General features: G+C 42.4%; 1 protein-coding gene across 4 annotated transcripts; it reads left to right on the top strand.

Annotated features, from left to right (window-relative positions):
- Positions 1-36: 36 nt before the first annotated feature.
- egfl7 (EGF-like-domain, multiple 7) lies at positions 37-27,466 on the top strand. 4 transcript variants are annotated; one of them, XM_080756726.1, is made up of 10 exons: positions 37-258; positions 6,870-7,173; positions 9,828-9,950; positions 13,345-13,457; positions 14,658-14,750; positions 15,734-15,800; positions 16,351-16,526; positions 23,549-23,625; positions 25,414-25,576; positions 26,252-27,466. In XM_080756726.1, the coding sequence occupies exons 2-10, from the start codon at positions 7,091-7,093 to the stop codon at positions 26,269-26,271; spliced, it is 915 nt and encodes a 304-aa protein (XP_080612852.1). In that variant the 5' UTR covers positions 37-258; positions 6,870-7,090; the 3' UTR covers positions 26,272-27,466. The 4 variants fall into 4 exon arrangements, with proteins under 4 accessions (XP_080612852.1, XP_080612849.1, XP_080612851.1 ...); XM_080756723.1 differs by having other exon boundaries at positions 14,655-14,750; XM_080756725.1 differs by lacking the exon at positions 37-258 and adding an exon at positions 2,780-3,043 and having other exon boundaries at positions 14,655-14,750.
- Positions 27,467-27,544: the final 78 nt, after the last annotated feature.

Genomic DNA, 27,544 nt, shown 5'->3' with positions numbered 1-27,544 from the left:
GACGCCCAAATACACCTCATTTCTCCGCGGCCGGTTCACGGGGAGCACCGACAATTAAGCACGTCTTGAGGGTTTTTTAGAATACTAATAATAAAAAACCCGTGGGATGACGGAGCTTTTAAAAAGAGAAAATGTATACGGTGGAAGAGTCAATCCGAGCCAGTCCACTGGGCCGGCACTGCAGAAGGCCTCTGACCCTCCGGGCCGACCCGCGCCCAGAGCAGACACCCACCTACCTGATGACTGCATACTTGGGGGGTAAGAATGTTACTTTGAACGTCTTTATCAGTGTTGCCATGACTGTCGGCTTATTATAAGCGCCTTTTTGGGCTTCTTTGTAATGTTTGCTTGTAAATTGGTATAGTGGTTGTGGGTCATTTAACCCCTTTCGACCTGAGATCAGATTCTAAAAATGTCTTCTATATCCTGACAGTTTTCTGAAAAAGCTATGTTTCTATGTCAGTCGTTCTTTGATTTTTCAAAAATAGAAGACCTACAAGCTCGTAGCGCGCCACTCGGTGGCGCCTATGAGCTTGTAGATCTGCTATTTTTCAATAGCTAAAGCATAACACCAAAAGGGGTTCCCGCGCAAATTGGGTTTTCTTTTAAACCATGTTCATGTCATGGACCCCCAAATTAAATATATTCGTCCCTCCCTAATCCCCATGTGAAAATATTGTGCGCCAGGCAGTCCCGTATACCAGATTTGTGTTGTTCAAAATGTTTAAAAAAATCGTCCAAATATTCCACATTTAATTTCAAGATCTGATCTACAAGCTCACTAGACTATATTCAAATAGCCGGTGCATATATGTATAAAGTGCTCATATGGCTTCTTTAAGGCGTGTTTTCATAGACCTATACTTGCTTATATTTCTCCCACAAATTCTGAAAAAACCCTGATGAAACCCCTTTCTGTATTAGACTATAGTAGCGTATACTATATTCGGCTGTTTCCCCAAACATGGGCTTTTCAGAAATGTTCAAAACTAGGGCTTAGTTAGTGGTTCATTCATAATGAACTTTGTATAAGTTTGTTTGTGTGCAGCGAGGAGACACTTTGACACTTTGAGACAATTTGTTCTGGATAGCCTATACTGTGTAATGCTGCCTGTTTTATCTTTTATTTTGGTATAGTGTAAACAAACACAAGAAGCATGCAAACGCCATGGTTTGGCCTTGAGGGTCAATTAAAGTAACATTAAAAGACCCATGGACCTACATCTGTAAAGCTGTCCGTGATCAGATTGGTCATGTTGGTTGGCCAATGCTTTGTTGGCCTTGATCGGCTCTAAAATGTATGTAGTTTAATTTACAGAATAGGCTATATATTAAGAGATAACAACCACACACACACACACACACACACACACACACACACACACACACACACACACACACACACACACACACACACACACACACACACACACACACACACACACACACACACACACACACACACACACACACACACACACACACACACACACACACACACACACACACACACACACACACACACACACATACAAAATGATGTCCATATGGCTTTAGTCAACCAATCAATCAGAGTAAAGCAATACCACAATGTAGAAAGAAATACAAAATGTGCTTGAGTAAAAATAGCCAGCTGATAAAGGTGGGGTTGCTTTTAATTACTCAGTGCCGAGTAGCTTAACCCATAATAATACATCACAATATAGGCTATCAGTTAATGGATGTTTTTACTCATATAAATCTACCTAACTATTAACTCAAATAATTGCAGTAAAGAGTAAAACGTATAGGTACTATATTTGTTATATATTTGCCAGGTGAAGTGAAGTATATTCAGAGGAAGTAGGCCTATGCATGACATTTTAAATACTAAAGTAAAGTAAAAGTTGTACTTTTAAGTAAATGTAGGCCTATCTGGTACTTTCTATCACTGGTTTAGCGGTGAGGGCTAAGCTCCCTTAGGACATCATTTCTACTTCTGGACAAACCCATGTATTTAGAAGGCTACATAGCTTGCTTTAGGGTTAGGCTGACTAGTGTTTTTAATTATTTCAGTCAGCAGATGTTTCCAGAAGCTGGCTGTGATCCTGGTTTGTATATAGGTCTATTTTATACGTTTGGAATGCCCCTCATAATCATACCCATTAAGCGTTAAAACCATGCAGGCTATACTTTGTTGTAAAACAAATAGTGATGTATTTTCTATTGTCCATCTTCATTTGCCATATCTATACACTCCGAGTAAGGGTTCATTATTTGGAATCCCCTACAATTCTACAAGCTCACAATGCAATGCACATAGATCTGCTATTTTTGTAATTCTTTGAACATTTAAAAATGTGTCTTTGCCAGGACTAAAGTGGTTAAATAAAGTCTATAGACATATTGGGCTCCACTTTTGTCACAGCGCTAAAGCCCTTATCCCTAAACTTCTTTGCCTTTTAAAAGAAAACTATTTTGCTAAACATTTTTGAATTGTTAAAATGGCCAGTCTACAAGCTCACAACGTGTCAATGTAAATTGGCTAGTTGAAAAGTTTAGCAAAATAGTAAAAAAAAAAAAGGCAAAGAAGTTTAGGGATAAGGGGTTTAGCATTGACGAAAATGGAGCCCCAAGGGTTCCCAAACCAACTTTTCCCCCCAAAAATGAAAATTAAATAATAACAATAATTTGGGGAAAACCACTGGCCTAACTCATGCAGTGACGTCGCGGAAGTGTCCCCCATCTGATCTAGCCTCTCAGATGCAGGACACCCACCCTAAAACCTCCATCCACCCCCATCCCATGCACGCTCCAGCTGTTCCACCTTACCCCCCATGCGTGCGCTGTGCGCTGCGCTCTGGTGACAGTCCGATAGATCTGGGTGGGATAGGCTGAGACTGTGCTGCGCGTGGATTCCGTGGTGGAACAACTGAGTTTGATGACCATAACAACAACAGAGCAAGCCGCAGATAGTGGGAAATTATTACACGCGGAGCCTGTGGAATATAGCGGGAATTACTTTGTTCAAGCACCTTTTCCAGTGGAATTAATCTTTGTTGTTGTATGTAAGTTGTGCGATTCGTTTATAAGTTCATTGATTTGCCGATTGCCCTGCAGACTCATATAGAGCTTTGACCGGCGTAGCCTAGGCTATACTGCTTATTATTATACTGATGTCTAATCCGTCTATATTATAACTTTTTATGAAAATGTTTATTTAGCCTAATTTGTGAACTAATTCGTAAGAGACAGAGACAGAGAGAGAGAGAGAGAGAGAGAGAGAGAGAGAGAAAGAGAGAGAGAGAGACAGAGACAGAGAGATGATGAGAAAGATGGAGAGATGGAGCTGGGGGGGGGGGGGGGTAGATTGCGTGTGAATTGCTACTGTATGAAAACGTGTTTGCTAGACATTATCTGGCCACAGTGTCCAGTTAAACAGCGCCACCCGTTGGCCATAGTAGCCTATAGGATTATAGGCTGTGTTCGGAGACTCCATTGATCTTTTCTTTCCATGTTGGGACGCACGGTGCTAACTACAGTATGCTGATATAATAGCCAATTAGTGAATTACAAACGCCCCCTCTATCGATGACACAATATTTAACTAGTCCAAGATCCGTGCAGAATGTCATAAAAAAGTCTGTTTTGGATATTCATTATATTAATATATAGCACCATGTGCACTCTTTTGATGACAACATTTTCCATCAGTTACAATTGTTAAGTAGGCCTATTGTATAATGCATGCCTCGAGTCTGAAATCATAGCCATAGACAATTGGACAGAGGAACAGTTCTACACCACATGCAAAGCTATTTGATGTGATTGCACTTTATGGTCAGAGTTTAGTGTGTGGCTTTTTGTATTGTCGTGTGTCTATTTTCAAACCAAGACGCAGTTGCAGTGCGCGCGCACGTACGCACACACACACACACACACACACACACACACACACACACACACACACACACACACACACACACACACACACACACACAGACACACAGAGACACACACGACACACAGTCAGTCACACACAGTCCAGTGAGTCTGGCTGCACGGTGATTTGTGAATGAATGCAGGCTATAGCAGTGCATGTCCAATCTCCAGGCGTTGAGCCAGCAGCAGCGAATCAGAGGAGCATGCAAACTGTCAACCAGGGCTTATAGCATCAATTGAATCCTCTGGCAGACCTCTCTCTCTCTCTCTCTCTGTCTGTCTATCTCTCTCTCTCCCTCTCCCTCTCCCTCTCTCTCTCTGTCTATCTCTCTCTCTCTCTCTCTCTCTCTCTCCCTCTCCCTCTCTGTCTATCTCTCTCTCTCTCTCTCCCTCTCCCTCTCTCTCCTGACCTTTACTATCACACCAGGCAGGCGAGTCCCCGCTGAACCAATACTATATAGTGTCATATGAAGAGCAGACTCCAACACCACTCTTCATTTAGTTTGTCAGACTCATATTTTCAGAGAGCTGTCTTATACAGGACGGAAGTTCAGGGCTTGTTTGATCCCACATGACATTTAAATCATAATATAGCCTATGAAATAGAGGAGGAGGGAACTGTAAATTGCAAACACACGGCCCTTGTCTTGTTGTTATTGCTCCTTCCTTAGTTACTGTACTTTCACTGTCCACACAGTCTGCAAGTGCGTGTTAAGATTGACTTCTCTGCATGCTGGAAAATATAGCCAACATACAGCGTGATCGAGACTCGTTGTGCAATGATGTGAGCTTGTAGATCAGCTATTTTCAGCAGCGGTGTCGCACAAATAAGTATAATTCACTTTGAGCCTTTTCATTTAGTTTGGTTTGTACTTTGTCCTCAGTAACATAGTCCATTTCATTTAGTTTGTCCTCAGTAACATAGTCCTGTGAACTCCTTCCTCCTCAGTATGAGCTTACAATGCTTACGTAGGCTAGTGCATGTGTGCCTATTTCTGTACGGGGGCCTCTGTGGGTGGGTGGGTGTTGAAGGTGGGTCACAAGTTCAGCATGAAAACCACTAAAACCGGGCTGATACCACAAAGCCACTTCCTGAACAACCAGCCGCACTCTAGGCCAGGCGGGCAGACACCCAGCAGCCAGCGGGGAGGGCCACGCCGGGGGCAAATAATGCCATGTTTGGGGAATAGAATTCTCTTAACCCATTGAGACCTGTCCTGTCCTGAGGCCGATTACGTTACTAGAAACATCTTCTAAATCAGTCTTCTGAAAAACGTATGTTTCTATGTCAGTGGTTCTCAAACCTTTTCATGTCAAGGACCCCCAAAATTATATGTATTTGGCCCCCAACCCCCATCTCAAAATAATCGAATACGTGCAGGAATGTTCACACCCCCAAAATGCGCGAATAAACTGTAATTACAGACATTTTTATTGTCAATGTAATTGCAACGATTTAATGACACTAAAACGACCAACTGTTGGAGTAAAAACCTTCTTTAACATTCCAACTGTGTTAATGTGGCTAAAAAGGAAAACCAAAAAAATAATAATCAAATGTAGTTTCATTAACGCCGACTTGTGATTGAAACCACTGGGACTGGTCACATATTTTGTTCCAGGGATCCCCAGAGCAAAGATTGGAGTTTAAAAAATACATTATATTATATTATATATAGCCTATATTCAAAGATGTGCACAAAATAGTTCACAATGTTTTTTTAATTGGCAGAGCCATAAGCTTATAGTGCGGCACAAAGTGAGGTTAAGACAGATTTTAAATAAAAACAAATGGGTTCCCACCAGACTGGGAGAGCGGTAATCTAACCTACTGAGATAAACTTGTAACTCCCTCCCATCATTAACACACACACACACACACACACACACACACACACACACACACACCACAGCGATATCAAAGTAAGTGCTCTTAAACAGAGCATGACGCGCAAATAATATGGCGTAAAGCGTTTTTACTGCCAGTCATAAATCAGACGGTACTTCCACCACCCTCCATCATCAATGTCAATTAATGTCCATGCCTACATGTAACAGTGTTGATCACATTAAAATGACTGAATATTTATAAATTCCAACTAAATATTATTAAAGGATCACTTTTCAACCTATCTTCATATAATAGGTCCTCACTAACAATCATGATAAAATGGCACGATTCTTTTCTACTCAGTCTGTGTCTCATAGGAGGGCTGTGGGCAGTTTACCGTCTTCCAGTGACATCATAAAAAGGTTTTAAATAAAAATTGCCATGCTACAAGAGCATAAATTGTTGACATGAGCTTGTACATTAGCTACTCTTCTACACTGCTACTGTATATACCGTATATACACTATGTTTATAGTTCAGTGGAGCTCCCCGGAAGACAGTGTTTGGCTGCACACAGATCATACAGTACAGTACAGTGCCAGGCCACGCATGGGGTCTGAGTTTCTGTTAGGATTGGCCAGAGCAGAGCTCTTCTCTCCAGTGGTCTGCCTTCAAAGCAATAGGAACTGAGCCAGACTGGAGATGATACGTTTACAAGGACGAGAATGTTGAAGTGAAATATTTTGGAGGATGAGTGGCATCCATTTTTTGTGTCCTTTCTTAATTTAGGCCCTGCATGTTTTTCTTTTTCATACATTTCGTTTTACGATGGTGTCGTGCAGCGAAAATAGCTGAAGATCCACAATGCACAGTCTGGCTTATTAGCCAGGCTACCACAATGCAACAATGTCAAAATTCAAGAGGTTTTTTTGCATGTGTATTAAAGTGCAGTGAAATGTGTGACGATTGGACGTGTCACTTCCTCTACTAACGGTTCCACTTACAGTACTACCCACGTAGATTTCAGCGTTTCGTTTTTGCTGTATGTCTGCGTTCTTGTCAATAAAAACAATCAATCAATCAATCAAAACTAACCATTGATCTGTCTCTGTCTCAGGTAGGTGGAGTCATCACCCCTGGAGGAGGAAGAAGAAGTCCTAACACATCATCCTCGTCTGAAGACCTCGACCACAGACGTCCCCTCCTCGTCTGAAGACCTCGACCACAGACGTCCCCTCCTCGTCTCGTCTGTCCTCCTTTGTGTCTCCTCCCGTCCAACTGGCAGAGAGAGAGAGAGAAAGAGAGAGACTGAGAGAGAGTGGGAAGGACGGAGAAGACATGTACCAAACACTGCTCCTCTCCTCCACTGTCTTCATCCTTCATGTGACGATGGCGTCTGCTCACTCGTCTGATCACCATGGGTAACTACTCTTTTCTTTTACTCTGTTGTTTTAGTCTATCACCTGTCACCTATACAGCAGTGGGGTTCAAAGAGAGGGAAACTATTAAATACATATTATTTATTGTGATTATTATGATTACGATTATTGTATAGCAATTGTGTGCGCAAGATTATTGTGCTAGGTTGACCACTCTCAACCCAACCAGCGTCCCTATTTTTGGCATCTCGTGATTGTCAAAACAATTAATCGCAAAACACTAGGTGTTATAATTTTTTTTTGTCAAATATGTTTTTATTGAACAGATAAATTATTACAAACATTATAATATGAAATACTGGTGTTATAATTTTTTATTGTTATTAATACATTTTATTCTCTATTTCACAATAGAGAATAACATTGGGCTTGACATGGAGAAGTTTGGGAACGCCTGACTAGATTGAATGATTTAGATTGACTTAGACACATTGACATGGTCCTACGTGGCTCAATCCGTAGTTAAACATCTTTAGTTCAAGCCTAAATTAGGCTGCTTTGTTTGCAAAACCCTATAAATGCTTGACCTGACATCCTCACCCTCAGTAAAAGTATGTCGAACGCTCAGATAACGTTACATATCTCTCTGCCATGTCCCTGACCTCAAACCAACCCTCTGGGTCATAAACTACTCATTTACGTTTTCAAGCTCTCCCACAAACTCCAAAATAAACTGAAAACCTTAGAGGAGGTCATAGAGAAATGACAATTAAGGGCCAAAGATCAACTTGTAACCACTTTCAATCTGGTGTCGCTATTTTGGGCTTGGCATTATAGGTGGAACATTCAGGTCAAACATTGTCAAGATTTTTCAAGAATTGTAAGAAGAATTTTAGCAGATCAAACTCAGTGTTTTCCTTGATTGATTGAACATTTTATTGGACAGAAATGCAAACAGCACGAGTACAGTCATACAGTTTGTCTGTCACAGACACAAAAAGGTCCAGTGGACTTGTTTCCATTGAGGTCCTACACAGTACACATTCAAATAACTCAGTTATTGTGAGTCTGTGTCCTTGTAGATCAGCTATGTTTGAGTATAGAGTATACGTGGTTTATGTATTGAGATGCATTCAGAATTGATCATAGGCCAAACAAAAGTAATTAACATATCAACTTTCAGAGGCACACAGAAATGTAAATCTTCAAATCTGTAGTTTGTTAATATTGGTGAAGCAGAGCAAAGCAATCTGTCCTCGGCATTCTTTGGTAAATCCGTTAAGATGCATTTTATATTCCAGAAACTGTCACAGCTCATTTTGCTGTTCAGTCTCTAGGAAGCCCAAGGCTAATAGTTTGGTTAGCTGAAGCTAGTGGTTTTCGTGTCAAGGATGCCCCAAATTAACCCCCAGATAACATTTGTGTTTGAACATTTTTCATTATATTTTAAATCTACAAGCTCACTCTACAAGCTCACAACGCATCCTATCACAACACGCTGTGAGCTTGTAGATCGGCTAATTTCAATAGCTGATGCATATATATAATATAGTTAAACTGACTTTGATGCTGTATTAAAGGAGTAGTTCACCCAGAAATGACAAGTCAAGTCCATACCCCAAGAAGCCTTGAATTCACAGAGATCCGTTTGTTTTTGTTGCATTCCGGAGCGAATAATTGGATGACCGGGTGGCTGGTCAGCAGGATCGAGACCCAATGGGCTCTCTCTATGCACACACAATAACTCCTCCTACTTCCGAGCTGCTTCCCTACTTGGTGTTATCGATGGTATACTAATTAAGGCTCTGTTCCATTTAGTGTGCAGTGGTTCTCAAACCTTTTTTAATTTCAAGGACCCCCCATAACTCTTAAGAGTGTACAAATGGAACCAAATGGACTCGTAAGGTTCCATTTGTACACTCTCAGAGTTACACATGCACGTACGTACGGGGCTATTTGGAACCCACTCAAGGGCACTTTGAGACCCACTGGTGTAGCAGAGTGTTTCCAGTGAGCCAATTATAACGCACACAACAGCAGCACCCTGACTCTGTCTGCCCAGAATGGAACAGCTAGCCTTCATTAGTATCAGCAGTAACACCTGTGAAGGAAGTAGGGAGGCCGGGAGGGGGCCCCAAGTTCTTTCCAAAAGGGTGTGTGTGCATACTGCATACATACTGTACATAGAGCCCATTGAGTCTCGTAATGGTCATCGGATCCCTGCCTAATGAGACAAATAAAACATTATATTGCCCTCTATAACTAAAATACAAAAATAAAAACACCATCAATATTTAATTTCTTTCATAAATAAAGGAACTTTCACTCAATAAGGAGCTGCTCCTGTCGCAAGTTGATGGTGTCATAATTATGTCCATGTGTGCCCTATGGAATGTATGGAATGCATATGCTAATGTAATACTTCCTAAGGATAATATGAGCATCAAAGCAACATTTGAAATACTTTTTATTAGCAAGTGCATTCCATATATTCCATAGTTATAGTTATAGAGGGCAAGTATAATGTTTTAAGGCATATTTGTCAGGGATCCTTTTAAGAATGCGACAAAAACTAAAACATTGGCTGGTGACCCCCTGGAACCCAACCGCCGACCCCTGGTGGTTCCCCCGGAACACACTTTGAGAACCAGTGTGCACCTGATGATGTTTTCCTTGTTTTCTTCCCCTCCACGCAGGAGGAGAGTGTGCGGCCATGAGGTGCGTCAGCGCGTTGTCACGACAACAGAGTCGTACATCCAGCCGGTGCACAAGCCGTATATCACACTGTGTCAGGGCCATCGCCTCTGCAGCACGTACAAGTAAGACTCACCGCACACACTGGGGCGCGCTGACTGACACACAGGGTTACACTTTTCTTTTTTTATAAACAAACACATTTCGTTTAATTTATTTGTTTATTTGCGAGGGACCGTATATAAGACCTGGAAAGCATCTGTGTCATTTTAGATCTTTGCTAAAAAAAAAAAGCATTATTTTATACTTAGTCTATTCAAAAATAGCAGATATACAATTTAAAAAATCTTGAAAATGTGTGATAAATCTTTGAACATGAATACATATTCTAAAGCAAACATTTTCAACTACAATATTTGCTTCTGGCTGTCCCTAGAAGAAAATATTTTGAGATGGCGGTCTCGGTGGCCAAATACATATATTTTGGAGGTCCTTGACATCCATGAAATAGTTTGAGCACCAGAAAACAGAAACAGAAAACTGTTATAGCGTTTAAAAGACAATTGTAGAATCAGCCTCAGATATGAACCCATTTAGGACGGTTGCACCTATACGTTGTTATACCTTTCAAGGTGGGAACGCCTCTGTTTCATTTTCTTTTGTTATATTTCGCCGTTGTCTGGCAGAAACCTCTCATCTCCATTGTTCTTTCATATCGTAAATTAATGCCCTACAATTAACCCTCTACTTGATCACAATCATCACACTACATGCGACACGCAAAAATAGCAAATTTGCCACAATGTGTTGTGTGTGAAAAAACCTACAACAAGGTTGTGCAAACAGGACACTTCTTCCAGCTCTGAGAAATGCCATGTATACATTCTGTGACATGTCGACCATAACCGACGGCTCCACCCGAAGACATCATGTCACACAGTCTCAACATGACCGTACTGATAACTGATATGAACGCTATCGTTAAGATCAGAAGATCATTTTGTTGAAAGAGTAAAAAAAGAGTTGAGGCTTGAGGGCCGCCCCATACCAAGCTCTAGAACAACAGTAACTATAATGTTGTACCAAAACAATATACTGTAAATATAACATAAAAAACAATACAGGTATATTGTCCTACTTGATCACACTACAGCGTCAAAGAAAAACATCAAAAGTAGCAGATCTGCAAGCTCTTAAGCACGGGGCAACGCGACACGTTTTGAGCTTGTAGATCTGCTACTTTCGCCATTTTCTAATTTGAATCGGCGAAAAGTAACCGTTTTTGGACAGAGAGTGGATATTCATATCAATAGTCATAGTTACAGTGTGTTTGTCTTTTCTTTTCTCTCGCAACGGTATACAGTACAGTAACAGTACACACACATGTAAATACTGAACTGGGTCAGGGCATCGCATCACATATTTGGTGGGACTCTAAATATCTAAGTGCTCTGTGTAACTACGGGAAATGAACCGCCTGCCCACAGAGACCGCAGCGTTGTTTATCTTGGACAACCTCTCCCTCCATGCTTTACGCACTCTCAATCTCTGCCCTCTCTCTCTCTCTCTCTCTCTCTCCCTCTCTCTCGTCCACACTCCCCGCATTCTCTCCCTTCGTCTCTTTGTCCCAGCCTTCCGCTCCTCTCTACATCAGTGGTTCTCAAACATTTTCATGACAAGGACCCCCAAGTTGACACCGATTAGCCCACATACCCCCATTTGAAGAGATATGCCAGGGACTCCCACCCCACATAAGAGAAGATTTTTACGGCTGACTCTCAACCCGTTTAATTTCAAGGACCCCCCGACATGAATTAGGCTACGCGGACCCCCATTTAATGGCATTTCTATCGCTGAGACCCCAATTTATATTGTAAAATCAATGTTGATTGATTTAACTCTCAGAGTGTACAAATGGAACCAAATTCCATTTGTACACTCAAGAGTTACAGACCCATAAGGGTCCATTTGGTTCCAAACTATCATTTAGCTGGGGACCCCCTGGAACTCCCTCAAAGACCCCTGGGGGTCCCCGGACCCCACATTGAGAACCAATGCTCTGTCTACACTCTTCTACACTCACTCTCTCCATTCTTTTGCTCTGAGACACACTCTAACAACTGTATGAAATTGCACAACTTTAACCATTTATTTGCTTTTAAGCTTTTAAGTCTTTTTCCCCCTCGATGTCTGTCTTTCTTTTACCTTCATACACACCTCATTTATTCTGTAGCTTAGCCTGTGCCAATTATATAATAAATCCTAACAGTTTTCTGAAAAACTTGTTTCTATGTCAACCATTTTCAAGGACCCCCAGAATTATCTGCATTTGGCTGCGAACCCCCATCTGAAAATATGTTGTTCCAGGGACGCCCCAGAAGCATTGAGCAAAACGTTCGCTCTGAAAGAATATATATATATATTCAAAGATTGGCGTCACATTTTCAAGATTTTTCAAAAAGAGCAGATCTACAAGCTCGTAGCGCAGCACCGGGTGCCACGCTACGAGCTTGTAGATCTGGTATTTTTCAAGAGCTAAAGTATAACATAATGCTTAGTTAAAACACCAAAAGGGGTTCCCGTACAGAATATAATATCTATCAGTGACATTTCCGCCACCAGCAAAAGCTCTGAAAGTAGATTTGGGCCTTGCATCATAAACTCACTCATTCCCTGTCGTCCTCCGGCCACTCCATCCTCTCCTCATCTCTCTCAAACACTCGGATGTCAGCGGTCTGTGGTCGAGAGGTCAGTGGTTCAGCTGTCCGTCACTGCCAAGCCAAGGCTTTTGGGGGAGTGCTTGTTTTGGTTCACTACACGTCTGCAGGCCGTATTATGCGCAGGGCTTTACAACATTATATCTGGTAAATGGTGCATTTGTATAGTTCCTTTCTCCAAAGCAATTTACGTTGTGCATTATGCATTCACACACACCACTGGTGGAGGAAACTCAGGAGTAGTTTGGGGTTCAGTGTCTTGCTCAAAGACACTTCGACAGTAACCTTATTTAGTTATTTAATGTCTACTGCTCTTACTGCATTTACGTACCTGCATTACCTGCATTAATGTATTTTTGGTGAGATGCGAAAATACCTTTCGCTGTACTGTACTGTACTGTACTTGTACATTGACAATACATTTAATCTGATCATCTCAAAACGAGGCAGGCTCACTGACAGCAGCCAGTTGAGTGCCTGCCCTGGCCTGCACAGAGCGGCGAGTGCACTGTCCAAGTTGGCAGGCTGCAGTTAGGTTTTAATGTGACGCGAAGCGAGCGCTCCCTCCGTACGTCACCCTGCTCCTTCTTGGCTTGAGCTTTGGCAGTGGCACACATGCAGTCATGCACACATGTGGCTCCATATCCATGTGCATTTCCATTCTCTCATTAGCATTCTTGTGGTCCGATATGACATGGAAATGACTAGCGTGGCCTTAAACCACACACCAATGGTGATGACAATATAATGAGTGACTGGTAAACCCTAGCCTAAACCCTTTGTTTCCCCCCGTTTTGAACAGGACCGTGTATAAGGTGGCATCTCGGCAGGTGAGCAAGGCAGTGCCGAACTCCCACTCCCACCCAGAGTGCTGCCCGGGGTGGCGTCGGTTTCACTCCCACAACTGTAATCAAGGTAAGTCTGAAAGACGATGTTATTAGAAGTATGTACATGTATGACCGGGTCCGGTTCAGGGTTGGATCATGATGTTAGAAGTATGTATGACCGGGTCCGGTTCAGGGTTGGATCATGATGTTAGAAGTATGTATGACCGGGTCCGGTTCAGGGTTGGATCATGATGTTAGAAGTATGTATGACCGGGTCCGGTTCAGGGTTGGATCATGATGTTAGTAGTATGTACCGGTATGACCGGGTCCGGTTCAGGGTTGGATCATGATGTTAGAAGTATGTACCGGTATGACCGGGTCCGGTTCAGGGTTGGATCATGATGTTAGAAGTATGTACCGGTATGACCGGGTCCGGTTCAGGGTTGGATCATGATGTTAGAAGTATGTACCGGTATGACCGGGTCCGGTTCAGGGTTACAGTATGTTTTCTGGTTCCGGTACAGTATGTATGACCGGGTCTGGTTCAGGGTTTGGATCATGTAGATAAAACTTAAAACTTGCAATCCGTCATTTTTATGTCTTGCCCGCCGGCCGCGGGATTTGTCTCTAGTCTCACGCATGATATCAAATGTCTAGCGGTCATCCACTATACGCAGTACTACTTGTCAACCACTAGGTGTCCTACCCAAGTAGGGAGACCATCTTCCAAGTCCAACCACTAGTTATATTGTATTAAAACCCATTTTGGGGCGGGAACCCCTTTTGGTGTTAGCATTATGTTATGCTTTAGCTATTGAAAAATAGGGCTGTAACTCTGAGAGTGTACAAATTAAACCAAATGGACCTTTACAGGGCTGTAACTCTGAGAGTGTACAAATTAAACCAAATGGACCGTTACAGGGCTGTTTTTGGACAGTTTTTTGCAGAATTACAGTATATTTCAAGCACAAACTCAATACAAAGACTGTTAACTGTGAGTGGACGACCCAATAAAGCATTACACTTGTTTACAAGAGATTCCACCTTGTTAAATTCATCAAAACATTTAGAGACGTACAAATAGACACTTCTATTGTATATAGCCAAAGAACAGAACAGAAACTCAGAGTGTAAAGGAAACCAAATGGACATAGACTCTCAGACCTAAGGGGACCCTTGAAATGAAAAGGTTTGAGAAGCAATATCCTCTTTAACATATTTATCTCTGTGTTGTTGTTGATGTGGAGGTGTTAAACTTGAAACACTCACTCTCTCTCTCTCACAGCAGTGTGTGGCCAGTCCTGTGCCAATGGAGGAACCTGTTTGCGACCCAACCACTGTGCATGTCCGCTGGGCTGGACAGGACAGCACTGCCAAACAGGTACACGCACGCACGCACGCACGCACGTGGTGAGAACCCAAATAAGCAGGACAGCCAGTCAGAATTTTGACTGGGGTTACAAGACTGACTGGGGTTACAAGACTAATATACACATGAGGGCTGATTACACATGGGATACAGCTGGGGATTAAGTCAAGGACATAGAACCAAAACAACAGGAATATAACAGAATTACAACACCTAGACATGCACACAAGTCTGTGACTGAGACACGCACGCACACACACACACACACACACACACGCACGCACGCACGCACGCACGCACGCACGCACACACACACACACACACACACACACACACACACACACACACACACACACACACACACACACACACACACACACACACACACACACACACACACACACACACACACACACACACTGTCTGCACATATTCTTGTAAACGCACAGACATGTTTGAGCAGCACAGTAAAATTGTCAGTCAGTGTTAGTGAACACATTTGGGTTACATTTAATCTGTACACGTTCAGAGTTAGAGGGCTTCCTGAGTACTGTTAGCTTAAGTACCTTAAAGGGATATTTCACTTTCATTCCCTTGGACATGTTTCAAGTGAAATATCCCCTTTTCCCACCCTGCTCAATCTGTATTTACTGCAGGTAATTGTTGCTAGTGTGTCGGTTTGTGAAACTAATCCAAATCAATCACAGGACCACTAGATTGTATTGTATGTCCTCGTGTGATGTTCATTAGAGCTGAGCCATTATTTGATCAATTGTTTTTCGATTAATCGAATAAACGAGAAACCTCTTTTAATTTTTTTGTGCCGTATTTCTTTTTTAGTATATACTGTACATCACTGAATCAACATGAAAAAAATCTTGTAGATTTTACATGATCGAATAAATCGTATACTTTAATCTTTATTTAACTTTATTATGGACTACTGTGGTTGCAGCCCTTAACAATGTGTCTTAACGCTGTGGTGTTTGTTCCAGACATGGATGAGTGCAGTGAGCAGCAGCCCTGTCCACAGCGCTGTGTCAACACGCCAGGCAGCTACAGGTCAGTGCTGATCTGAGGCCACTCATATAAAACTGTGACGGAATACCCTTTTTCACTGACGCAAACACAATACAAAATGTGCCAGGATAAATATACTGACAATTTGACTAAAATGTTAGGGAGGGACTATAATGGAGAAGAGATCATTTCATTTTTGGTTTCGGGTGTTTGCTCGGGCGTTCTGAAAATAGCACATCTACAAGCTCATTGAGAGCTTGTAGATCAGCTATTATTTTCAGCATGCAATCAAGTGTACAATCAGGCATTACGACGCCATCAAGGCCCCGGCAAAATGCTTCTTTGGTCTCGACAAAATCAACTGTAGATTTAGTCGCATTAAAATCGCATGAGATTTAGTTGACTTCACCAGACTAACACTAAAACATCTCAGGTGACTTAACCCATTTGTCAGGATATAGCTAGAAGACATTGTCAGAATCCGATCTCAGGTCAAAATGGGTTAAAATATGCCCAAAAAAACAAGATGAAATTGTATTAAAAAAGACTATGGCTAAAACTAAAGTTGCTGTCCAAATCCTCCCTGCTCCAGGTGTGTGTGTACGGAGGGCTTCACGCTGGCAGAGGACGGACGCTCCTGTCACAGACTGCACCCTAACGTCCTCGCCGCGTCCCCTCGCCATCATCATCATCATCCTCCCCCCACCACCACCACCCAGAACAGCCAGATAACCATCCACGAACTCAGACCCCACCCCAGTGGTTCAGGTAAAACTTCACTTCACTTCACACCTAGTGAGGGGGAAACTCTTCTCATGACGTAAAATAGACACTATGCCTATATTTGCTCAGACACTATGACGTCAAATTCTCCATTCATTGTCAATGGGAATTTTGTGTAGGACAAAGTTTGTTTACATACACGAAAAGCTGGATATAGGAGGCTCAAAAATAACCTAATACAGTAGGTTCTTCATGTCAAGGAGCCCCAGATGAATGTGTATTTGGCCACGGACCCCCACCCCCCCACCCCATCCTTTTGAAAAGGTTTTGTGCCGGGGACCCCCCCCCCCCCCCCCCCTACTAATTCCTTCTTCTTTTTTTTGGCTGCCCTGGGGATAATTTTTATCCCTGTCCCGGTCAGACTGAATTAAATACATGCATTAACTTCCTGGGATGAATGATGTGTTTGATATTTATGTTGGATCACAGTTCATCAATTTAATTAAAAATGTATCTTAACCACATTAACCCTTCTGGCCTCCTTATCTTGGGCTTGTGGCAAAAAAACGTATTTTTTTCTTTTTTTTAATATTTCAAATGTACGGTACTTTGTTGCACGACGAAAGTATTATAACTTATAAGTGGTTAAGAAAATGCCCCCACCTCCCTCTGTTTTCTTTTACAAATTGAATCCTGGTGCATACAGTGTGTAGTGTGTGTGTGTGTGTGTGTGTGTGTGTGTGTGTGTGTGTGTGTGTGTGTGTGTGTGTGTGTGTGTGTGTGTGTGTGTGTGTGCATGTGCATGTGCATGTGTGTGTGTGTGTGTGTGTGTGTGTGTGTGTGTGTGTGTGTGTGTGTGTGTGTGTGTGTGTGTGTGTGTGTGTGTGCGTGCGTGCGTGCGTGTGTGTGAATGTGTGTATTATTGCAGCCCGGCCTTTCAGAAGATGGGAACATAGCCAGCTTCGCGGTCCATTATTACTTTTGGTACGCGCTATGCCACTCTCAACTCGTACCGTGAGTAATAATGCACTGCGACTGGTGCCGACTGCAGACGCCACGTGACGTACGTACGTGGTCCAGACAACAGGAACGGTCGTGGGAGGAATTAACCCATTTTGACCTGGGAACGATTCTATAAATGTCTTCTATAAATCCTGACAGTTTTCTGAAAAAGCTATGTTTCTATGTCAGTCGTTATTCGATTTTTCAAAAATAGCAGATCTACAAGCTCGTATCGCGCCACTCGGTGGCGCGCTATGAGCTTGTAGATCTGCTATTTTCAATAGCTAAAGCATAACATAATGCTTACACCAAAAGGGGTTCCCGCCCAGAATGGATTATGTACATTTGACCTATTAACCCATTTTAGAACTGTGGACCTGATCCTACAAAATGTCTTCCAAATACTGACAAACCTTTTGAAAAACTTTATCAGTGGTCGTGCTCAAACATTTTCATGTCAAGGTGCCCCCACATAATTATCTGTATTTGGCTGCGGACCCCCCCCCCATCTGAGAATATGTTGTTCCATGGACCTCCCCAGAAGCAAATATTTGAGTTTAAAAACGTTAACTGTGAAAGAATATATATTCAAAGATTTGTGCCACATCATATGCAAATTGAATTTAAAAAAAGCAGAAGCTCGTAGCGAGGCACTCGGTGCCGCGCTATGAGCTTGTAGATCAAGTTACAAGTAGACTTTGTAGAGTTACAAGTAAAAGTCCTGCGTTCAAACATTTTGCCTGTCAAAGTGCAAACGTATTATAGCATCAAACTATACTTAAAGGACGACTTCGCCCATTTTAAACCTCTCTTTATATAATTATATGAAGATGGGGTGAAAATGGGCGAAGTCCTCCTTTAAAGTTGTAAAAGTCAAAGTAATCACGATGCAAGATTGTCCCATTTCAGTCCTTAATTTGTCCCACTGCATATTCGGCTATTCGAAAAAACAGTCGATCTACAAGCTCACAACGGGTCACATTGCGAGGCGTTGTGAGCTCGTAGATCAGCTCTTTTTGAAAAAATTTGATTCATAATTTGATTCATTATTATTACTAAATCCAATTGCTACAAAATAGTACAACATTTGCCTCTGAGACGTGGCAGAGCATAGAAGTATAAAGGAAGTGGCAGGGAAAAGTACCGTGCCATTTCACGTTGGCAAACGGATAAAAACGCAATAAAGCTAGCAGCTAATTTCCGCCGCGGTACTTAAGTACAGGACTTGCGTAAAGGCGCTGACTGTGGGCCGCTGTGATGTGGTCCAGACTGCAGACCAGTGGTTCCCAAACTTCTTCATGTCAAGGACCCCCAGATTGACACTAATTAGCCCACGGACCCCCATTTGAAAACATATGCCAGGGACCCCCATAAGAGAAGATTTTTATGGCTCTAGCAGTGATTCCCAGACCCCCAGTTTGACATGCATTAGGCTACGGACCCCCATTTAATGGCATTTCTATCTCTGAGCCCCCAATTTATTAAAATCAATGGTAAGCAGGGGACCCCCTGGAACTCCCTGGACCCCACTTTGAGAACCACTGGTCCAGACAACAGGACCTCAACTGCTGTTGTCTGGAGTCTGGACCACATCACAGCTCTGCATGTACAGTACAGTAGGACCTGGCTGGCTCCTACTGTACATGCAGAGAGTGTGATGTGGTCCAGACTCCAGACAAACAGCAGTTAGTTGAGGTCTTATACTGTATGCATGCAGATCCCATGCAGGTCTCATGGAACCCTCTGATAACGTCTGAGCTAACAGAGGCTGATGCAATGTAAATATACAGTTGTGAGCAAAGCAAACATCCCACCGACTGACTGTACTGTTACTGTACCACGCTGGAAAAATCCTGGGTGTTTAACTAACCCTTTTTTCTTTTTTCTTTCTCCAGTCAAAGCTTCTATATTCTGACAGCAATCATTGCTAAAGAGTGTTCGTTCGGTATAACAGGGGTCTCCATCTGTCCCTGTTTCTCCCAAGCTCGGAAAATAGAATACAGTTTCTGGATATTAATATCCGGAAATTAATATGAGAGAGAACAAACGCCACATGTATTAGCAGCTTCAATTGTACAGTTTTACAGTTCCAAATGAGTTCGCCTCGTTGTGTTTCATCACTTCACTTCAGTTCTCGATACTGATCTAATCAAATCAAATCAAACTTTATTTATGTAGCACACAGTGGTTTTCAACCCTTTTCATTGCAAGGCCCATTATTTATTCTGCATTTGAACCACGTACTGTACTGTACTGTACTTTACGAACCACCGTTTGATAAAATGTATCCTCTCAGAGGCAAAGTGTAGAATATTTTGTTATCGTTGGATAAGATTTTGTCCACAATTCCATGCTCTGTGGTACCATTAGGAGAGATAACTGTAGGCAAATGTTGATAACAATTCTTCTACATTCTCTAATATGTACAGTACTTGTAAATTAAGTAATGCAGATCTTAACAATAATTTAACTCTTGAGAGCATAAAAATGAAAGCAAATGGACCCTTGTCTTGCGGGTCCAGTTGCTTTAATTTTTCGCTCTCTAGAGTTAAAGATCTGATCTATATTCGGTTACCAAATCCATCATTTAGTTGGGGAAAAACCACTGATGTAGCACATTTAAAACAAACAGAAGCTGCTTTAAGGGTTGAGACAAACAGAGCATCGGCAGCGGCCATGTTGTGTTTACTAAAGAGATGGAGGGATTACAGCTACAGGTCTAGCGCTGTTATTGAACACTCTAGCACTGGTTCATTTTACTCACTTTATCCATTTATAAATGTTTGGAAACTCTTGAATAATTGTGTTGTTTTTAACACATATCTTATCTTCTTGGGGTTCCTGCTGGCACAAAACCTTTTCAAGGACACTATATGTTTGGCCATATTGGACCCCCAATATGGCCAAACATATCGTACATTTGGGGGTCCTTGGCACAAAGAAGTTTGAGAACCACTGCTCTATTACTATTAGCAGTCATTGTCATTTGGATATTGAGCTATTTAACACGTATTCCACGTTCATCCTGAGAGTGTGTAGGCTACACATGTAAGAAGATTCTCCCTCTCAAAGTTAAAAACAGATCAAATGATCTGTTTAGTGCAGAGCCTCTTTTTATTGACCATAGCGACCCAGGGATACTCCTCTCTCTCCCACTCCCACTCTCTCTCTCCCTTCCTCTCTCTCACACTCCCACACTCTCTCCCTTCCCAAAGCATTTATCTCATTCCCGTACTACGAGTGTTTACTGTATCCATAGCAACAAGCAAACTACGTTGTATAGTTAAAACCCAGGGAAAATCTCTTTCATTCCCACCGCATAATGTCAGCCCTATATATACTGTATGTGCACCTCGGAGGATTACATGCAAATTAAGCTTCACAACGCTCCTGGCGGGAAGACGTTTGGGGACGATGACGTTCCTATTATGTGTGGAATGAGATGAAAGAATTACTAGTAAGGATGTTCAATATAAACCCCGTACTGTACGTGTCCATGCATTTCTTGTCCCCTGTCTCCACTTATGGTTCCTCGACGCTCGGTATCCGTTTCTTTCAGCTCAAACGGAAAAGGTTTTAAATACCAGATTTACAGATGAATCTGTTTATAGCCAGACTGAGGTTGTTCGACCCCCTGCAGAGTGCTGGAAATGGATTGATGAGGGACATCGCTGTGTGTATAGAACTATTGCTTAATCAGCACACACACACACACACACACACACACACACACACACACACACACACACACACAGAGAGAGAGAGAGAAGGAACATTTCGTCTCTGTCGGGTGTGCGAACCTCATATGTCCCAAACTGCAAAAGTAGCTAATCTACTCAAAACGTACCGCCGTCGTGCCATGTTTTGAGCTTGTAGATCTGCTAATTTTGATTGCTTTTGTGTGACACTGTAGTATGATCACGTTTTGGTTTTTTTACGAAGAAACCCACGAAAAGTTAAAATACAGAGATAAGAGTTTTCTGCCCCGACACAGCAACGATATATTACAAAACTCAACGTGGCTAAACTAAACTCTAGAGTTTTGTTTTGGCCTGAGTTATCAGAGCAGCTTCTCACATGCAGGAATGCAAGGAGACAGCAACAGAGCTTTCACATCATTTTTGGGGGGGGGGGGAGCGTTTTATAACCTGACGCTGCCAGATGAGGGCGGTATTGCGGAAACATATTCCCCAACACAACACTCATCTGGGATCTCTGACAGAGTTGAGCCCTGAGTCAGATCTGCTTCGCACCGAACCAATCAGCGTGAGCTAAAGGCGGGATGCGGATGTGACGGTATATAGACACGTCGATATGATTGGTTGTGTTTGCACGCCCACACGGTGATAGACAGACGCTCCCATCCAATCATCTACCATGTATCTTGAAAAAAAGGAACAGCCCCGTCATCGAATTTGCTTCCGCGATCCCAGATCCAAATAAGCTGTGAAACAAATTTGTGTAGCAAGCTTTTTGGATCTGGCAGCGTCAGGTTAAGCGTTTTACCCATTCAATTAAAATGTGACATATTATTGCTTATAGCAGCTTTAATTGTTTATATGCATGTGAGGTGTTGCTAGTGATTACAAAGATAAACACACTTTTCTCCAAAGTTCAGACCAAAACAAAACAACAACCTATATCAAATCTGGCCATCTGACTCGCTCAACAGAATCTAAAGTCCCTAGTAGTAACTATAACTCACCTTTAAGCCTGATTTGAATGGCTTTGCGTGCCAAAAAAGAGCCGATCTGCAAGCTCACGACACGCTTTGAGCTTGTAGATCGTCTCTTTTCCAGCCCCGCGATAATGGCATGTAACAAAGTATAAAGAGTAATTTAGTTTCTTCTCTCTTGCGTGCGCTCTCTCGCTCTCTCGCTCTCTCTCGCTCTCTCTCTCTCTCTCCCTCTCTCTCTCTCTCTCTCTCTCTCTCTCTCTCTCCCTTCAGCTCTTGGCCAAGACTCGAGTTCTCATTCCAGCTCCATCAACCTTGTCTGCTGGGGGTCACCCCCCCTCCCCTCCCCTCCACCTCACCCTGTTATTCAACTCACTCTTGTCTCAGTAATGGCCCACATCTGGGAGAGATTCAGCCGTTTCTCTCGGTCCGACTCGACTCACGGGGGGGGGGGGGGGGGGGGGGGGGGCGGAGGACCGAGGACCTGGGGAGGGTCTCCTTATTTCAGTGTTCTGATCTGACCGCTGGCTCCCCCCCACCCCCTCCCCCCCTCCCTTCGGGGTGGAAGCAGACACTTGTCGGTGACATGTCGGGATCACGGACCAACATGTCCCACCTCTGTCCCCTGGAAAGTGATACGGGGTGAGAAAGGATGATGGAGCTGTTTCTCTATTTAGCGTGCGTGCGTGCGCCTCGTCATCGCCACCCTTTGGTCCGTGTGTCTCTGCTCGGTTTCTGGTCCGTGTGTCTCTGCTCGGGTTGTACTTCGGTGCACCTCAAGTGTGGCCATGAATCATCGTGGAAGGATTGATGATGTGGCAGGAATCAGGATGCTTTTAAACGTATGAACTTTGGCTCCGAATGAAGGGGATTAAACCACATCATTTGATCTACGGCCCCATCACCACCTTTTCCCCATGCATGCACTCTTCTAAATCAGGTCCGTCCGTCCGGGGACCCCCAGAGGGGGTCCTCGAGGGGGTTTCTTCCAGGGGGTCCCCACCCAGCTACACGATTGATAGTTGGGAACCGAAATGGACCACTACGACTACACGGGTCTGGAACTCGGAGAATGTACATTCCATTTGTACACTCTCAGAGTTAACTGAAAACTGATGACTTCACAGTGCGGTTTGGGTTCCTGGACAATAGAAAGTCATACAAAATGATGGACTGAGGTTTGATATGTACATTGTTGATGTCGGCAGGAACCTCTTATCTCCATATTCTGATGTTTTGTGTTTTTTTCTTTTTGTTGAGGGACGCTAGTAGTAGCTATAGCACTGGTATAGGTCCCCGGACCACTGGTTGAAGAAGTTCTAAAATCAATGAAAATAAATAGTGTATGTTAATGTCTATATGCTTCCATCTGTCCATATGTCGTGTGCAGATGAGACACTTGGCCTCGTGGAGAACGTGACAGAAGAGGTCCAGAGCCTACGCAACAGAGTGGAGCTGCTGGAGCAGGTATACGTTCTTCACACGCATGCATACAGTACTGTACGTGCACAGTGGAATGTATGCATACAGTACTGTACGAGTGTACGTGCACAGTGGAATGAAATGTATCTACGCAGTTAATACCCATTGAGCCCTTGATACCTGGCACCGGATTCTACAAATTCCTTCTAAATTCATGACGGTTTTCTGAAAACGTATATATATGTTTCTATGTCAGTAGTTCTCAGACTATTTCATATCAGAGACTCAAAACATTATACAGTATGTAATTTGTTTGCCGCCGACCCCCATCTACAGTATGTTGTACCTGCAGGGACCTACCCAGGCCAGAAGCAAAGATTTGAATTAAAACATTTGCTGTGAAAGAATATATATTCAAACATATTTTCAGATGGGGGTCCGAGGCGAAATACAGATAATTCTGGGGGTCATTTTTGACATGAAGAAGATTGAGCACCGCTGACATATAGAGCATGCTTATTTACACGCACCTCGGCAGTTGGTGCAGGGCCAATGAAGCAATCACAATATACTGACCTGACGAAGATCCATTTGGATCCAAACGTTGTCGAGATTTTTTCCAATAAAGTAATCCTTTTACCAAAAGAATGGTGTGCGGGCCCAATACCTCCTTGCACCACTGACATAGAAATATAGTTTTTCAGAAAGACCTTTTTTTTTTTAGAATCGGCCTCAGTCCTAAATGGGTTAAAAACTTTATTGGATATTCAAACAGAGCAGATCTACAAGCTCGTGCCATGCTGGCATTTATTATTATTATTATTATTATTAATTTTATTCCGGAAAAGAAGATTTTGAATAATTGTTGAACAAATCTTCTCTTCAGGGGGCCCCCAAATATAAACAATTTGGGGGGCCAAAAAAAGAGAACCAATATTTTGTTCCCACGCAGTAGCCCTTAAAAGAAATACTTAGTGTCTTTCTTTAGAATCATTCCTCTTCGCTCTTGGACCCAGTGGGACAGAAAAGTAAATACAGCAGTGAGGGATTGGATGAAGGGGTTTCAGTTCATTTACAGTGGTGGAAAAAGTACTTAAAAAAAGAAAAATACTATGTTTCAACTAAGTAGTAACGGAAATTCAAAATTGACTTGAGTAAAAGTACAAAGGTATATCTGGCATCAAAAGTAAGAGTACTCGTTATGCAGAATGAATGTCCCATTTCACAAGTTTTCACAAGTAAAAAAGAAAATAAATCTTTTGAAAGTAGCCAATCTAAACATGCCCACAAGGCTTGTGAGCATGTAGATATGCTAATAATAGCATATCTACATGCTCACAAGGCTTGTGAGCATGTAGATATGCTAATAATATTATTATTACTATTTTCAAATGGCCGAAATGTTATATAGGGTCGAACTGTTGGCATACTGTTGGTTAGTGTGTTTTGTCCTACTAATAGTAAAAATCACACCTGTGTTTAGTGAGCGGTGGAACTATACTGTAATTGTTATACTGTACTGAACTCCTGTACAGACATACACTTGTGCTGAAAAAGACTGGTGTAAAAACTCAGCTTCCCATCGTGCCCTTGTGTGAAGCTCAACAGAGCCACTTTCTCACCTGTTGGTACCCTAACCTAAACAGACATAGGGGCACACAAAGCTACATGTTGGAGACGGTGGGCCCACTCACCGCTCAAAAAATCTACATAGTAAAACTGGTGACTAAAGTTGTCAAATAATTGTAGTGAAGTAAAAGTACTAATATTTGCCTCTGAGGTTCATACTGTATCTCTGTACTTACTGTATAGATACTGTATCTCTGCCCACAGAAGCTGCAGCTGGTGCTGGCGCCCTTCAACAGTCTGTTCCCACTGTCGCTGGACGAGGGTCTGTCCGAGAAGACCACCTTCCTGTCCCACTCCTTCCAGCAGCTGGACCGCATCGACTCGCTCAGCGAGCAGATCGGCTTCCTGGAGGAGCGCCTCGGAACCTGTGAGTAGTAGTGGCGCCTCTTATATTCTATAAAGGGTTGAAAAACAAACACTGTCAAACACTTGCCAAAATGTTGCTCTTTTGACATCCAGTCATCCAGGTCTTCAATATCTAAAAGACAAGAGAAGTCATATTAGTGGACCCAAAACCTACAGCAGTGGTTTTCAACCAGTGGTCCGGGGACCACCAGTGGTCCTTGAGGGGGTTCCAGGTGGTCCCCAGCTAAATGATGGAGAGTGGTTAAAATGGTAACCAAATGGACCCATATAGATCTTTACCTCTTGAGAGCGAAAAATGAAACCAAATGGTCCATTTATTATTATTCTTGAGAGCTTATTATTACTCTTGAGTCCATTTGGTTTCATTTTACGCTCATTTCATTTTACTGTATGTTCTTGCTTTACAGTCAGTAGATATGTAGCCATGCCTCTCTCTTTCTTCCTATTGCTTTCTGTCTATACATTAATGTTGATAGATATAGAGTAGATACACTTCAATTATTTTGTCAACCTATTAAAGCGGTTTGTCTATCCTAGGAAAAGCACTGTCTATCCTAGGAAAAGCTGTAGTTTAGTTAAAAGGTTACTTTTGACCCCAGTCTCCCCTATGTATGTTTGTATACTTACTACATAATAATAATAATAAATACATTATCTTCTCCTCTTTCTACTGTAGGTGGCTGTCATGAAAATTAGAAACCTGGACACGGCTGTTTGCTCTTCATGGGATATTTGACCGGTTTCGCTTTTTGGGAGAATTGACCACGTTCGGCCACGTGGCGTACGTGGCAGCCATTTTGTAACAGTATCCTCGGTACAGTAGGGGTATCCTCCCCAGCACACATAATATGAATAAAACCACCCAAGCAGGGGTCTTCAATGTTTTTCAGGCCAAGGACCAGTTAGCCGAGAGAGATAAAGCACTACATTGTAGACAAATATGTTGTAGATTTAAACTTTTTCATCGATTTCATAGACAAACGTTTCGGCTATCCAGCCTCCGTCAGTGTGTGAATTCCCCACACTGACAAAGCCTGGATAGCCGAAACGTTTGTCTCATTATGATGTAAAAATACAATATGAAGAGATAAAACTCACTCTAAACGTTTGTCTCATTATGATGTAAAGATACAATATGAAGAGATATAACTCACTCTAAACGTTTGTCTCATTATGATGTAAAGATACAATATGAAGAGATAAAACTCACTCTAAACGTTTGTCTCATTATGATGTAAAGATAAATGAAGAGATAAAACGCACTCTTGCCGCCCAGTACCTTTTAAGGTAGAAAAACTATTTGCTTTATTTCAGACATTAACCACTTAAACCCTCAATAGTAAACTAAACTAAATGTGAAAACTTGACTTTTGCCTCTGTAAGTGGTTTGCTTCCCCCCCCCTTCTACACCAAACCTCTTTGATGAAGTGAAAATATAGCCGTTGTTGTGAGCTTGTAGATCTGCCATTTTCCACCTCTGAGAATAGGGACGCTATAGCTAGGGAACCATTGGCAAAACAAAGGAAAAAACCAGCACCCTCTTTCGTGAGTCAACAGTATGTCTCGAGAGAGAGAGACTACAGTTCATAACTTCCCATCACAAGATTTGGTCCATGCTTCATTTGTACGATGATAATGTGTATGTAAAACAGGCCTCAGAGTGGAACTGGACATGTTTGTGTCTCTATCCTGTTTCCATGAATGTTTGAGATCAGTGCAGCTGTTGTCTGCCCCCCCCCCACCCACCCACATGTCCAGGGGCAGGGCAGACGTGAACATCCGTATTTATCTATTTAAGTTATGATTAATTTTATGTACTTCTCACTTTGTCCAATAGCCTTTGTACTTTGTTTTTGTAAAATTTTCGAATAAAATGTGCTAATCGATATTGTATCGTGTGTGTGTGTGTGTGTAATGCATGTACAATCGGTGTAGATGTGACTCTACGTAGCCATTATTCAACAAGCAA

This window comes from Protomyctophum bolini (assembly GCF_963924005.1).
Source record: "Protomyctophum bolini genome assembly, chromosome: 22".
Classification (NCBI taxonomy): Eukaryota; Metazoa; Chordata; class Actinopteri; order Myctophiformes; family Myctophidae; genus Protomyctophum; species Protomyctophum bolini.
Note: the sequence above shows the minus strand (reverse complement) of the source record. Positions and strands in the feature narration are given on the sequence as shown.

Coding starts and splice junctions, on each gene's coding strand:
- egfl7 (XM_080756723.1), top strand. CDS start 7,091: ATGTACCAAACACTGCTCCTCTCCTCCACTGTCTTCATCCTTCATGTG. Junction 13,458..14,654: donor CTCCCACAACTGTAATCAAG/GTAAGTCTGAAA, acceptor TCTCTCTCACAG/CAGTGTGTGGCCAGTCCTGT. Junction 23,626..25,413: donor GAGTGGAGCTGCTGGAGCAG/GTATACGTTCTT, acceptor CTCTGCCCACAG/AAGCTGCAGCTGGTGCTGGC.